Raw genomic sequence first — 12,963 nt, 5'->3', positions numbered from 1 at the left:
CTGGCAGACCTCTAATTCGAACGTTATTTCTCCATCCCCTGTTATCGAGATCTGTCATCCTTAGATTAATAGCGCAAATTTCTTTTGTTTGGGCTGAAATTACATCTTTCAAGGATATCAAGTAGGCGTCTGTGGATTCTTGAAAATTTTCTAGAGAAGCGACACAGTCAGAGATCTGCGAAATGTCTTTCTGGACAAAAGCAAGTTCCTGTCGAATGGTGTCTTGGAGATCTTGCTTTGTGGGTAGGGTCTTCATAAAAGACAATGTCCTGGAGATCTGTATCCTTCTCAGCTGATGTATGAGGTTTGTCTTCCTGAAATAGGGACATTGTGGGGGATGTTGAAGAAGACAAGGGGCTAGACGTTGTGGGATCTGCCATGACCTTGCTAGGATTGGTATGAAGAAATGGTCTCAGATCTGCCTGAGAATGGGGTCCTTTTGGTAGAGGTGTGTTACCTTTTTGAGGTGTTTTTTTATTTTTGACCATAATGTAGCGTAAGGAAGAAGATCAGTAAATAGTAGCATAGGTCACAGGCGACATTAGGTTGCAGACATGTTACATAGGTGAAAATCCCGCACACGGTGACTCCCTGCGGTCTGGCATCACATTGACATTAAGTCATATCGAGTATCAAATCAGAGAGCAGCTATGTGGTCTCACATTTAACCTACATAGAGGCTGAATGCACATGAGGATTTATATAGTTGATTATTCCACTTAAGCAGGATTACAACAGAAGGGAGAAAGTGTATTCAATAGAGATGTATACAATTTCTTTGTAGAAGTATAGGCTGCAAAGATAATGGAATACTTGTAGACTGCTATATCCCCCAAAGAAGGGTTGGTAGAGCGTCAATTGAACGTTGTCTGCTGTGCTCAGGTGATACTGTGGGACTCAGCAAAGCATACCTCACAAGTGGTAAAACAGCCAGGTAACCGTGCCGAGGTAACCCCTAACTGGAAACTTCCAGAAAGTCAATGCATCCCCCTAATGTAGTCAGATGTGCTGGCAGAGATGACGGTCAGTGGAGTTAGCAGGGAACAACTATGTGCAGCACGGAGCCAGTAGCCAGTAGCTGGGTGCAGAATAAAAGCGGTGTGTAGTTGTGAATATCTCTGGTATCTCCAGAGATACCTGCAGTTACAGTGGAGCGTGTCACGAGGGCCGCAATGGACGGGGGACCAGGCCGCGGGCGCCGTCTGCTGTAAGTGCGCTCTATGCGCCAGGAGGAGAGAGAGGTAAGCTATCCCTACCCCTCACCTGGGGAGACCAGTCTGCCTCCGATCTCGGCGTGCTCCGATGATGTAATCGGCGGGACTTCGGGCGTACCTCCGGCCGCGTCCTCAGCACGCACTAAAAAGTACGTCCCGGCTCCGCAACCTCAACCCTTGGTATGAGGAAGACTTGGGGGAGCCTTAAGCATCAAGGTAATCCCCTCTAGGTGATATAGGAGGGGAGAAAGGCCTTTTTTGTCTCCATTTATCAGCCTTTGTAAAACGTGGCTGCTACTCTTGCCTGTCAGGACACACCCCCAATCTTTGTCTCATCATGGTTTGAGAGTCTTTAAGGTGTATTTTGGCAAACTCCAGGTGGGCTGCCATGTGCTTTTTTACTAAGGAGAGGCTTCCATCTGGCCACTCTACCATACAGGCCTGATTGGTGGATTGCTGCAGAGATGGTCTTTCTGGAATGTTCTCCTCTCTCTACAGAGGAATGCTGTAGTTCTGACAGTACCATCAGGTTCTTGGTCACCTCCCTGACTAGGGCCCTTCTACCTCGATTGCTCAGTTTAGACGGCCGGCCAACTCTAGGAAGAGTCCTGGTGGTTCCGAACTTCTTCCATTTACGGATGATGGAGGCCACTGTGCTCATTGGGACCTTCAAAGCAGAAGATATTTTTCTGTACCCTTCCCCAGATTTGTGCCTCGAAACAATCCTGTCCCTGAGGTTTACAGACAATTCATTGGACTTCATGCTTGGTTTGTGCTCTGACATACACTGTCAAGTGTGGGACCTTATATAGACATGGGTATGCCTATCAAAATCATGTCCAATCAACTGAATTTACCACAGGTGGACTCCAATTAAGCTGTAGGAACATCTCAAGGATGATCAGTGGAAACAGGATGCACCTGAGCTAAATTTTGAGCTTCATGGCAAAGGCTGTGAATACTTATGTACATGTGATTTCTTAGTGTTTCTTTTTTTTATTACAGTTGCAAAAATCTCAAAAAAACTTTGTACATGTTGTCATTATGGGGTATTGTGTGTAGAAGTTTGAGGACAAAAATTAATTTATTCCATTTTGGAATAAGGCTGTAACATAACAAAATGTGGAAAAAGTGAAGCGTAGTGGATTTCTGGATGCACTGTGTGTGTGTGTGAGATAGAGATATATATATATATATATATATATTCAGTTTTACAATAAACATTTTCTTTTTGGGAGATTGGGGTACAAGTACCTGTCACCTCAGTGCCTTGAACAAGTTGAACCCATAACAATGATGTATAAGCATTATTAAATGTCATAAATGCAGTACTTGCCTGCCGTATGGATTATTACCACCTCATTTACCCAATCTGTTAACATGACCAACACCTGGTCCCTCCCTGATAGCCTGGTGGGGCAAAAACTGCCAATCCCCTTCCCTATCTGTGCTGGATTGTGGGGCTGAGAACGAGCCTGTGATGACCAATCGCTGCCCGTTTGTCTGTGTGGTCATAACCTCTCTGAGGGCCTGATACAGAGGTACAAGCAACGTGACTTGTCGCTCCTGTGTTTGCATCTTTCTGCTAATACCGCAACAAGTTCTGAGCTTACTGAGACGCCCACGGGCAGTGATGCTATTCTGTCCTGTGTATATAGGCACCTCATGGGTCGCAACATCGGTCGCCCACTGAATTCCCTAGCTTTTGTGTCCAAAATCATTCTGCCTTCCGGCCTGAACCATCGGGACGCAGGAATGTGCAGACTGAAAACATCGGCCGCTTGCATCCACCTATGGATCAGGTCCTGAATGTTCAGGGATCGAGACCCAAGATTCCTGTTGGTGGACTGGTTACTAATGCAGAGGAGGACCGAGACGGATGCTGAGACATGCATCAAGAAAGTAGGCATTTTTGACAGTACATGATTTTTTTTTTTAATTATTATAACAGAAAGGTATTTGAATATATTTTTTTTAATATATAACTCCCATTGCTGTATTCAGTTACAGTTGTTTTAAAATGAGATACTGAATCACACTCTACATTTCCACTTCAATAGCATATGTCACATTCCGGCAGTCAGCACTTTACCTACTGCATGTGAAGATCATCTCCCCTGGTACTCTGATGTCTAGTCTAGCATTTGATTGGAATCCATATACATAATAATTCTACATTGGGCAAGCAATTTAATCTGTAGCTGTCATCATTTATATTTAAAGGTTGCAATGTTATTTTCTACTGGTTTCTTTGTCCTAAGTGCTAAAATGCTGCCAGGTGAAAATTGCTGTCACTGCCTCTATTTTGTCACTTGCAATCCATTAAACCACTCATATTGCCATATTCATATTATCGGACGCTGTGAGTTATTTTGTGATATCACAGATCCAGAATATTAGTTTGAAAAAACTTAAAAGAGCTTTTGGTGAAATGGATTTCGGATTGTCTGAGCCCATCAACAGAATAAGCGAATGAATGTAAAAATCTATATTTTGACTTGCATTGAAGAGACTGTTATAGCACTAAGATCCGGATTCAATCAGCTGCGGTAATTTACCGTCGGAGGAAAAGGGTGCTAGCCTTGGGCTTTTACCCCTGAGGCTATTCCATTACAACCACTTTTCTGCAGCTAATGCACATTAAACCATAGGTGCCAGGATAAGTACCCAGAGCTATGGGCTAACGCATTTGCGGCACCCACAATAAGGGTACTTACTGCAGATTTATATTCGAGCCTTCCTCAGGCTCAAACAGAAATCTGCATTAGGTGCAGCCTGCGTGCTGTAATTACCAGGGCTATTTGAATCCAGCCCTAAATCTACCACATTGATCATTTACGGCTTCAGTCTCGCTTAGGAGCTTTACGTTTGAATTTATAAAACATTTGGATAAAAGCATTTGGCACGATTGACACTATATAGGTATGTCCCTGTAGAAACCCACGTCTTTGGTATAGCTTGATCTGGAATATAAAAAGGCACTTTTTACCCCGCCCATCCCCCATCTACTATATTTACTAGGAAGCTCAAAACTATTCCCATTAGCAGATCAGATGTCTTCTCGTGATTATCTTTTTCTGAAATACTTTTTATAACATAACTTTCTTATTTTATAAGGATTACAAAAGTTTGCATTTTCATGTGTTGACGCACTGATTAATAGTGAAATCAAAATTTACACAGGTCTTCAAAAGCGGCCCTGATCTGTCTATACAATATATATATATAATATATTTCTGTATTTGAAAAATAAACATTTGCCTCTGAAAATAATGGTATACACAAATAACATGCAGTTAATTTTCATGGTCTGCTGCGATTGTCATAATATAAAATTAAAAAAGTCATACTGTAATCACCCAAATGCTATTGAAACTCGACTTAGGTAAGAGTCTTTTTTTTTTGGTAATTGCAACAGACAATAACAATGTTTATATACTTTTGATCGTCTGCCTTGAGTCCTTACATTTGACCTGGCACTTATTCAGAAGGCTGCATCAAGAGGTGGCAGAAGTATAAATCCACAGATCATAGTTATTAACATCAGGAAGGAAATAGAGCATGTATAGCACTTGTACTAGGAATGGATGACCGTCTACACAAAGGTGCGATGACGTGAGATTAGCATGGCAGGCGCCTATATATAAGTGCACCAAGAATGCCTTGGAATAGAAATTCCTTTTTTTTTTAAAGTGCTTAATGAGGAATAAACGGAGAAGCTTATAAGGCACATGTCTGTCATTAAGACAAAACAAGACCATCAGAGATGTTTTCGGTCACTTGATTTAAGAAATTAAGCTGGCCCTTTCAGCCGAGCTATAGTGTTCATCAAATATTTTGTTCAGGTTATCGGGAATGCTACAGGAATTAGACTCCTCTCACATGTTTTATAGATGACACAGGAACTTTTGTGCACAATGCTAAAAGAGCCTGGAGATATTGTCCATGTTAGGAATCACATGAAAACAATCCAAAGGGCTTCTTGATACTTTTAACCTTCCTTGAATAACAAAGTATTTGCTATCTCTAGATACACAATTTTCATAACACTAATCCTCGGTACAAAGCGCTTGCACAATTCTGCAATCCATATGCTTCAAACAGATGTGTATACATTACTATGAGACATTGTGTACATTACACAAACACATAAACACACTTTGGCACATATATTCCGGGAGTTTATCTAGGTTCCAACTGTTTCCACCAACCAATCTTTGATCAGAAAATTTGGGTGGCTGGAGCACTTTCTCCTGGCATATGCTGGCATCTTGACCATTTTAATCTATGACTGTTAAGGCACATGCTGTATTTAGTTACTCTCAAAACTACACAGTAGTTTCACTCTTCCAGAGGCCTGTCTTCATAGCTGTGGCACTCTCTGCAGTTGCGAGATTGATATCATATTTGCTACCTTTTATGACACCATTCTGGTTGCCTGTGTTCAGTGGAAAGGATCTCCGTTTGGTCTCCCTTTCCATGCTGTTGGCTTGTTTAAGATTGTCCCGACTGGCACTTTTAATCTGCGCTCTGGCAAAGTCCTGTGCCTGGTGCCCACTGCTGTCACTCCCTTCAGAATGGGTCAATGCCCCCTCGGGGTCCCTAGTTGCTACTCCTGTCCTGCCATTGTTCAAAGGGCTATTCTTGCTATGATAGCTTTCTGAGTGGCTGTTGTGTACACTGCCACTTTCGCTGGAAGGCAGGTCAGAGGAAGGACCCCTCAGCACCTTTAATCTGTGGTGCTTTCCTTCCCGATACTGCTTAGTTCTGCTTTTATGGTTTCTGCGACCATGCAGGTTATTCATGTACCGACTTGGGACAGACACATATTTGTTGTTGGTAGGCTCACTATCTTCACAGCTCGGTGGCTTAGGTGGGCAGCTTTCTGCCTGATTCTGGGCCAGCTGCAGATTAGTGATTTTGCAAGGTCCAGTATTAGAGTTACTGCTGCTGCTTGGTGATGACGAAGACTTTCCTGAGTTCTCCACCTCAGGATTACAACCAATGTAGACCTGAGGTGAGTCCTCTACAGGAGAACTGGTGTGCACATATGCCTGGATTGGCAAATCCTCCGTGTAAGATGGGCAACAGGCAAACCAAGAACGTTGGACATCTTGACGTCGTACGCAATGGTGAATAAAGATGAACAGCCCTAGGGCCACTGCTGTTACCCCATAGAGGCAACTGAAGATGACATTTAAATACCATTCTTGTGACACCGCAAAGGCCCCAAACATCCAGAGGACAATGTACAAAACATGGACAATGACCAGAGACCAGAACTGCACTCCCAGGGAGTAGACCATATCCACATCTGCTGGGACGGCTGAGTTAATTGTGACTGATATGGAAGTTGAATCGCTCAGGAGATGACTTATTCCACCATGTGGCTGAGGAGCTTCATTAGCCTCTGCAATATCCTTCTGCTCAGTAGGCTGACGCTTCAAATTTATCCCAGCGCACAGGAGATATATCCAAGTTACAAGTAGGATAAGACCAGCTGGAACATAGAAAGCACCAAGGCTTGGCCTCCATACCAGACAGCAGCTGTGGGAAAAGACATACATTAGTGTATATTAGAAGACTAATATGCTTTATACAATGGCTGACACTAAGGAAATCATTATTCAACTAATGGACACTTACTAAGGGCTGTTGTCCCTATGGTTGTTGATGTTCACAGCTGCGGTGATCCCGCAAATGATCAGAGGAATTCCTCCGGCTATCAGATAAAACCTGTAAATCACAGACCAACAATGTAAAGTCGTGCAGAGAAAGAGACTGCAGATACAGTAGTTCCAGGGTTGCTCTTCCACCAAAGTGCAATATGGAGGTCAAAGATCACCAGCTCTGAGTTGGTGCAGAATTCCAGTTCATTTGCAGAGTTAATATGGCTACGTGCTCCCCCCCCCTGCACAGCAAGGAACGACCATACATATGCTCCCTCTCATCCCCATTATCTTGTTTCAATAATTTCACTCCGCAAAAAGATAACTCGTTTGGCAATTGCTCTGCAAACCAGTGCGTCTATGGTGTACTATGCCAGACAAGCCTCCTCGCCACCAAACTCCTGTTCTGCTAGGTGCACTTGTAACCTGCTGTGGTCCTCAGTTTGCACATCATTTTGTTCTGCACTCTCTGCAATTTTGTGCTTCGTAAATTACCCCTTGTGTCCTTTATATTTTAACGATAATTGACATTCCCAAGGTTTTTGTATTAATGCCAGTAGTTACATATTTTTTTAATTGAATATAGAAGTGCTCTAGTGTCAGTAGATTTTCTTTTGTTTCCGGTTTTTGTATTTGTACACAATTTACAGATCTATTTACTCTATTAACACTGCTGCTTTTCTTGTCTACTTACTTTATTGTGCATTACTAGTATATACGGCCAAGAGTAAGAAATAGGTAATCAAAGGTGCAAGAATCACTATGGGATGGAAAGATAACTAAATATTCAGTATTAGACAAGAAGCAACCAAGTATGACCTCATCTGCTCCTCCAGATTACCTGAGCATAGGTCTATGGGGAGGTTGGACAGCTTCTCCTTCCTGCTGTGGTTGAGGTTTGTGGGTCAACTCCTTGTAGATAACTCTGGCCTTCAGACCCATCCAGAGAAGGGTGGACAAGGAAGAATAATGCAGAATGATGCTGACCTGAGAAGTAACACATGAATCGGGTGAGAGATTTATGGACAGTGACAGAAGCAGTAGGACTCTCTAAAGAGCACAGTATTTCATTAGAGGTGTCATGTTGGGCGGTGGTCCATGTGTGTCTGTGTTGTTTTGTTGGCAGACTGATCAGTTGGTACGGTAACTGAGTGGAGATGGCCTGATTCAGCAAAGAACGCAAATGAGAGAACGCACGCACTTGACCGATGTTTTCTTACTGCACATGCATCGCACTACGCGTGCACGAACTAGCCAGTGCGATCGGATTAGGGTACGCAGACTACACGCAGTGTGTACGCAGACCACTCCGATATTGATTGACAAGAAGTGCCGTTTGTGGGTGGTGACGGGGGGGTGGTCAGGCAAACGCAGGCGTTATTATGCCGTTATAGGGGCGTGCACAATTAAGGCAGTGAGGCGGCATACGCAGCCATACCGTAAGCTGTACACAGGAAGCGGGCAAAATCCTGCAGCAGGTCAGGTCAACCACTATTGTGCGTATGGGTCCGATGGTTCTCGATGTTACCAATGATTACGCTATCTTGCGTGCTGATCAGGATGTGAGTAAAGGGAGATGGGCGGCTTAATATGGGGCTGGGCGTCTGCATCTTGTGCTGTGGTCTCCGTGCGTATGCATTGATTAGCATATTTTTGCAGAGGGCGGGAGCGTGCGTCTGCTAGCGTGCGTTCCTTGCTGAATTGTTGAAGCTGTAGACGTGGTGAAGCCCAGGTCATGTGATCCCCAGTCACGTCTAACCTAGCTGCTTCATGGCATTGAGAGGCAGGCAGACTGTGATGTAACATGATCACATCATTGAGAAGGAGCTAAACCAGCAAACCCTACTGTGTCCCTGTTTTCAGTGCACAGTAGACATTTGAATTTTAGTTGCAGGATAATTAGCTCAATATAGGATTTATGTATAAAATTGTGACATTTATAGTACAGGATCTAATATCCAGAAAACCCAAAGTATCAGGAATTCTGGATTAGGTTTTTCTTCCATAATTTGGAGTACGACACCTAAAATATACTAAATTGCAAGTACAGTGTAACATGACTGCCCCCACACTGACCATAGCCTGCCTCTGAGTATTAAAGCCAGCTAAAGTCTGCATTTTGCAAACTAGAAAATTCATGCTGGGCTGCAGGGGGCACAAATTAAAAATGTGCAGAAAGATGTAGTTCGGTAGTGGGGGAGGGGGGGCGATTCCTTTTTCAACTCCAAATCGCAGTGTAGAAATAAATCTGCGCGGTGTTTCTGCGCTATATGTGAAAGCGGACACTGTCTTACCTGAAGGAAAAGAAAATTGCATGTGCGCCCCATACCTCGTAGCATAGTTATTCCAGATGCAACCCGGGGCCTGATCCAGCTTCAGACTGAATTGCAAAGCTGCTCGCAAGCAGCTTTGCAATTCCATCTGTGCTGAGATGGTGATATGGTAACAGATGGTGATATGGTAATAGATGCTGATATGGTAACAGATGGTGATATGGTAATAGATGGTGATATGGTAATAGATGCTGATATGGTAACAGATGGTGATATGGTAATAGATGGTGATATGGTAATGCAGCAGTAGGCATCACCCCCCTGCCTCTTTATTTTTCCAAGCTGCGTTGTCCAGCGCAGCATCGGACATTCTGCGGAACATCGGCCGGCTAAGGTGACCCACGGGGTCATGCAGCCGGACGCCGCAGATGTGAGGAAGAGGCTAGGAAATCACTGTCAGCCGACGGAGATCCTGACCTCAATCCCTCCCCCCACCTCCTCCCAACGGCAGCGACACGCCTCCGCTTCAGGAAACTGAGGCCATCGCCACCCTCTCCCCGCCCACAAACGGCAGCAGGCTGTCACTCACTGACAGTCTGCTGACAGTCTGCTGCCAGTTTGCGTGTGGGATCGCAAACTGGCAGCAGAATAATCGGGAATCTGCGTTCAGCACTGCTGAATATGGCCCCCGATACGGTGTACCAGTGCTCCTCACAGTAACTGGTGCAAGATGTGATTTATGCATGAAATTATTACCAAGCAGCAGCAATTGCTTACTATTTCTTTCTGCTTTTTACAAATGTCTGATTATTAGGTTTGCAGATTAGATCCCACTAGTGTACCTGGGGAAACAGCCTATAGAGCACTGTCACTAGCTTACTACTATTCAGAGTTATCTGGGGAAGGAAGCATAGCTGCTTAAACTATATGGGGATCTTATGACTTACCCAAAGTCTAGGGGCTTGTGTCTGGTATACAGCTGAGTGCAGTATAACACAATGTGCCGGCTTCTGAGGCGAACACAATTGTGAGTTTATGCAAATGCTGATACAAATTCCCTTGTGTACACCCGTGAGGCCAAATGTACAAGGACTAAGACGCCCACTTTTAGTGCCCAGGCACGCTGTAATACCGATGGGTGCGTCCTCATAAGCTGGCGCTGGCACCGACACCATGTAAAGCCGTATTCTGAAGTGAATGACAGCGTGATGGTGAAGTATGAACACTCCAGGAATCTTATGTACATTATTTAGCTTAGTAATGCTGATGTGACTTTTTCTTGATCTTTAAATGTACATTATTATATTACTGGCCAGACTTACAGCTTGGCACACAATGAGGTATCCAGTGAGAGTAATTCCTCCTGCAAACACGGCCGATGTCATTGCGATGTGAAAACAGACATTAAGCAGCATGTGCCAGCCCTTCCGGGAGATCTGAATGGAGCTGGGTGAGAAAATGAATGGTAAGTATTAATTTGTGACAGTGCTCACCCTCTCAGCAATAATTCATTATAACTCCAGATATTACCATATACATGCTAGCATGTGCATTCTTACTATAATCTTTCTATATATTCTCTCTGCCCAGTGCCACCGCCCTCTACCTGTGATTGACGATGTATGTGATAATGGTGGTGAAGAGGCACAGTAGAAGGATCGCTGTACAGGAGTAGATGACCGGGTGGAGAACGTCTGTACCATTCTGAGGGGACTGTGGGAAAGTGTTTAACTCCTGCCAGGAGAAATAAAACACTTCTCAAAAAGAGTAAATACATGTTACATTGTAATAGCTCATAAATGTAATGAAAAAGGTGAATAACAGTCAGAATATGTTGAGGTACTTTCTTTTAGATTAAGGGGAGTATTTATCAATGTTTGGAGAGAGATACAATTATGAGAGGTAAAGCACCAACCAATCGGCTTCTAACTGTCACTTTTCAAATACTGTACAGCCTGTAAAATGTAAGTTAGAAGCTGATTGGTGTATTACTTTATCTCTCACAATTTTATCTGTCTCCAAGCTTTGATAAATACCCCACTTTGGAAGAAGGCAAATTATAAATACAAAAAAATAATGTATGTGTGTGTAGGAATCGGTATTAAATATCGCCGGACGTGAGCGCGGCAGACCTAATACCGACGCCGGAAGATGAAGATCCCGACAAGGTAAGTTTTTTTCCCTATTACTAACCCTCTCCCCTCCCTAAAATATGAGTGCCTAACCCTAACCTCCCCCCAGGTGCCTAACCTCCCCCCAGGGGTACCTAAACCTAAACCCCCCTTCCCGCTCCCTAAACCTAACCCTCCCAGGGGGGTGCCTAAACCTAACCTTTCCCCGGGGGTACATAACCCTAACCTCCCCCCTTCCCCTAGCCTAACCCTAAACCTCCCGGGGGGGTGCCTAATCCTAAGTACCCCCCAGGAGCTCCTATCGCGCAGGTGTCCATGCCCGGCTTACCTTCGTTCGGTATGCCTGGCGTCGGGCTCCCGGCGTATGTATAATGACAGGTATCAGGATTTCGACGCCAGTCATTAGTACCCTGCCGAAATTTGAGAGTCGGGAAGCCGGCGGTCGGCATTTTGACCGCCAGCTTATTGAAAGCATCCCGTGTGGATATATATATACCCAGCACCACACAATCTTGCACCCAGGACTGACCACTATGGCTGCATGTGCATTACAATCTTTCTGGTGATATTTTCGGACAGATGGCCCTGCACAGGAGCTACCAAAGGCTCTGGAACTGTGACAGTTTTTGCTCTCTTTCCCTATATCCAAATATACCACTGGAAAGATGGAGCCGCCAGGACCAGGTATGCGGTACTCGCTGCACACAGGCCCCTTAGCTCTTAAAATGATCATGTTCTAAGGACAGCTAGTAAGGGCTACTGTACACTCCTAAGTATTATTCCCAACAATGCTATATTTTGTTCTAACGAGGCTAACTGGAAGGTTCATTTTTATGTAATGTGACACAACATCTAACAATTTACATTCGGATGATATGTTCTTTATTGTCTTGTTAGAGGAACAGTCCTACTGTAATGGAATCAGCTTTGTCCTAAACACGGCCGCGTTTACCTTTCAGGTGATTATTCTCAGCAATCTCATAAATTCTCACAGTAACAGTCACACAGACCAGACACTAATGTATGTAACATGTATTGATCTATCAAGGGACAAATCTGTATATTCCTTACAATTATAGCTAAACTTTAGGGAGAAAGAGTGTAATAAAATAACCAATGCAGTGAGGAAGACATCAGCTAGAAACTAATATGTAGGACTTCAGAGACAAGGTTCTAGTGAAAATATGGATAATTTACTGAGGTCATTATCAGATAGTACAGTAAATGACAGTACATCTGGTATATGAACAGGAGATAAGGGGAAAAAATGAGCGTGCTAAAGTACCAACCAATCAGCTCCTAACTCAATTTTCAAACACAGCCTGCAACATGACAGTTAGGAGCTGAGTGCCTCGTAGTTTATCACTTTACAGAGCTCAGTACATCTTCCCCAAATGATATCAAGCTTAAATGCTTCACAAAAATAGACTAATGTCCAGAAATACACTAACAAATTATTGAACTGCGCTTGTAAGGAATGTATACATAATATAACACTTGTTGCAATATGGTAGCACCTGTCTGAATAATGTACTAAGGACAAGGCTTCTCTGAAAAAAATAATTTCACAATTTATTACATTAAATACATATACTCTTTAACATGACTCACAACACTAAAAACATGTAATACACACAAACTGGCTCTGTAGCGCCCAGTTGTTATAGCTGATCAA

The 12,963-nt window shown here is 43.6% G+C and overlaps 1 protein-coding gene across 3 annotated transcripts in view; it reads right to left on the bottom strand.

Annotated features, from left to right (window-relative positions):
• Positions 1 to 3,129: 3,129 nt before the first annotated feature.
• ADGRA2 (adhesion G protein-coupled receptor A2) overlaps positions 3,130 to 12,963 on the bottom strand; it is a 220,171-nt gene continuing 210,337 nt past the window's right edge. For all 3 annotated transcript variants that reach the window (XM_088453047.1, XM_088453048.1, XM_088453049.1), the window contains 5 exons: positions 10,763 to 10,890; positions 10,479 to 10,602; positions 7,725 to 7,870; positions 6,861 to 6,950; positions 3,130 to 6,761 (listed from right to left, as the gene is read on the bottom strand). In XM_088453047.1, coding sequence (XP_088309173.1) covers positions 5,543 to 6,761; positions 6,861 to 6,950; positions 7,725 to 7,870; positions 10,479 to 10,602; positions 10,763 to 10,890 — 1,707 coding nt within the window. In that variant the 3' untranslated portion in view covers positions 3,130 to 5,542. The remainder of the gene's footprint in view (positions 6,762 to 6,860; positions 6,951 to 7,724; positions 7,871 to 10,478; positions 10,603 to 10,762; positions 10,891 to 12,963) is intronic.

The sequence above is a fragment of the Taudactylus pleione genome, unplaced genomic scaffold, assembly GCF_031769625.1.
Source record: "Taudactylus pleione unplaced genomic scaffold, aTauple2 ptg000567l, whole genome shotgun sequence".
In the NCBI taxonomy this organism is placed as follows: Eukaryota; Metazoa; Chordata; class Amphibia; order Anura; family Myobatrachidae; genus Taudactylus; species Taudactylus pleione.
Note: the sequence above shows the minus strand (reverse complement) of the source record. Positions and strands in the feature narration are given on the sequence as shown.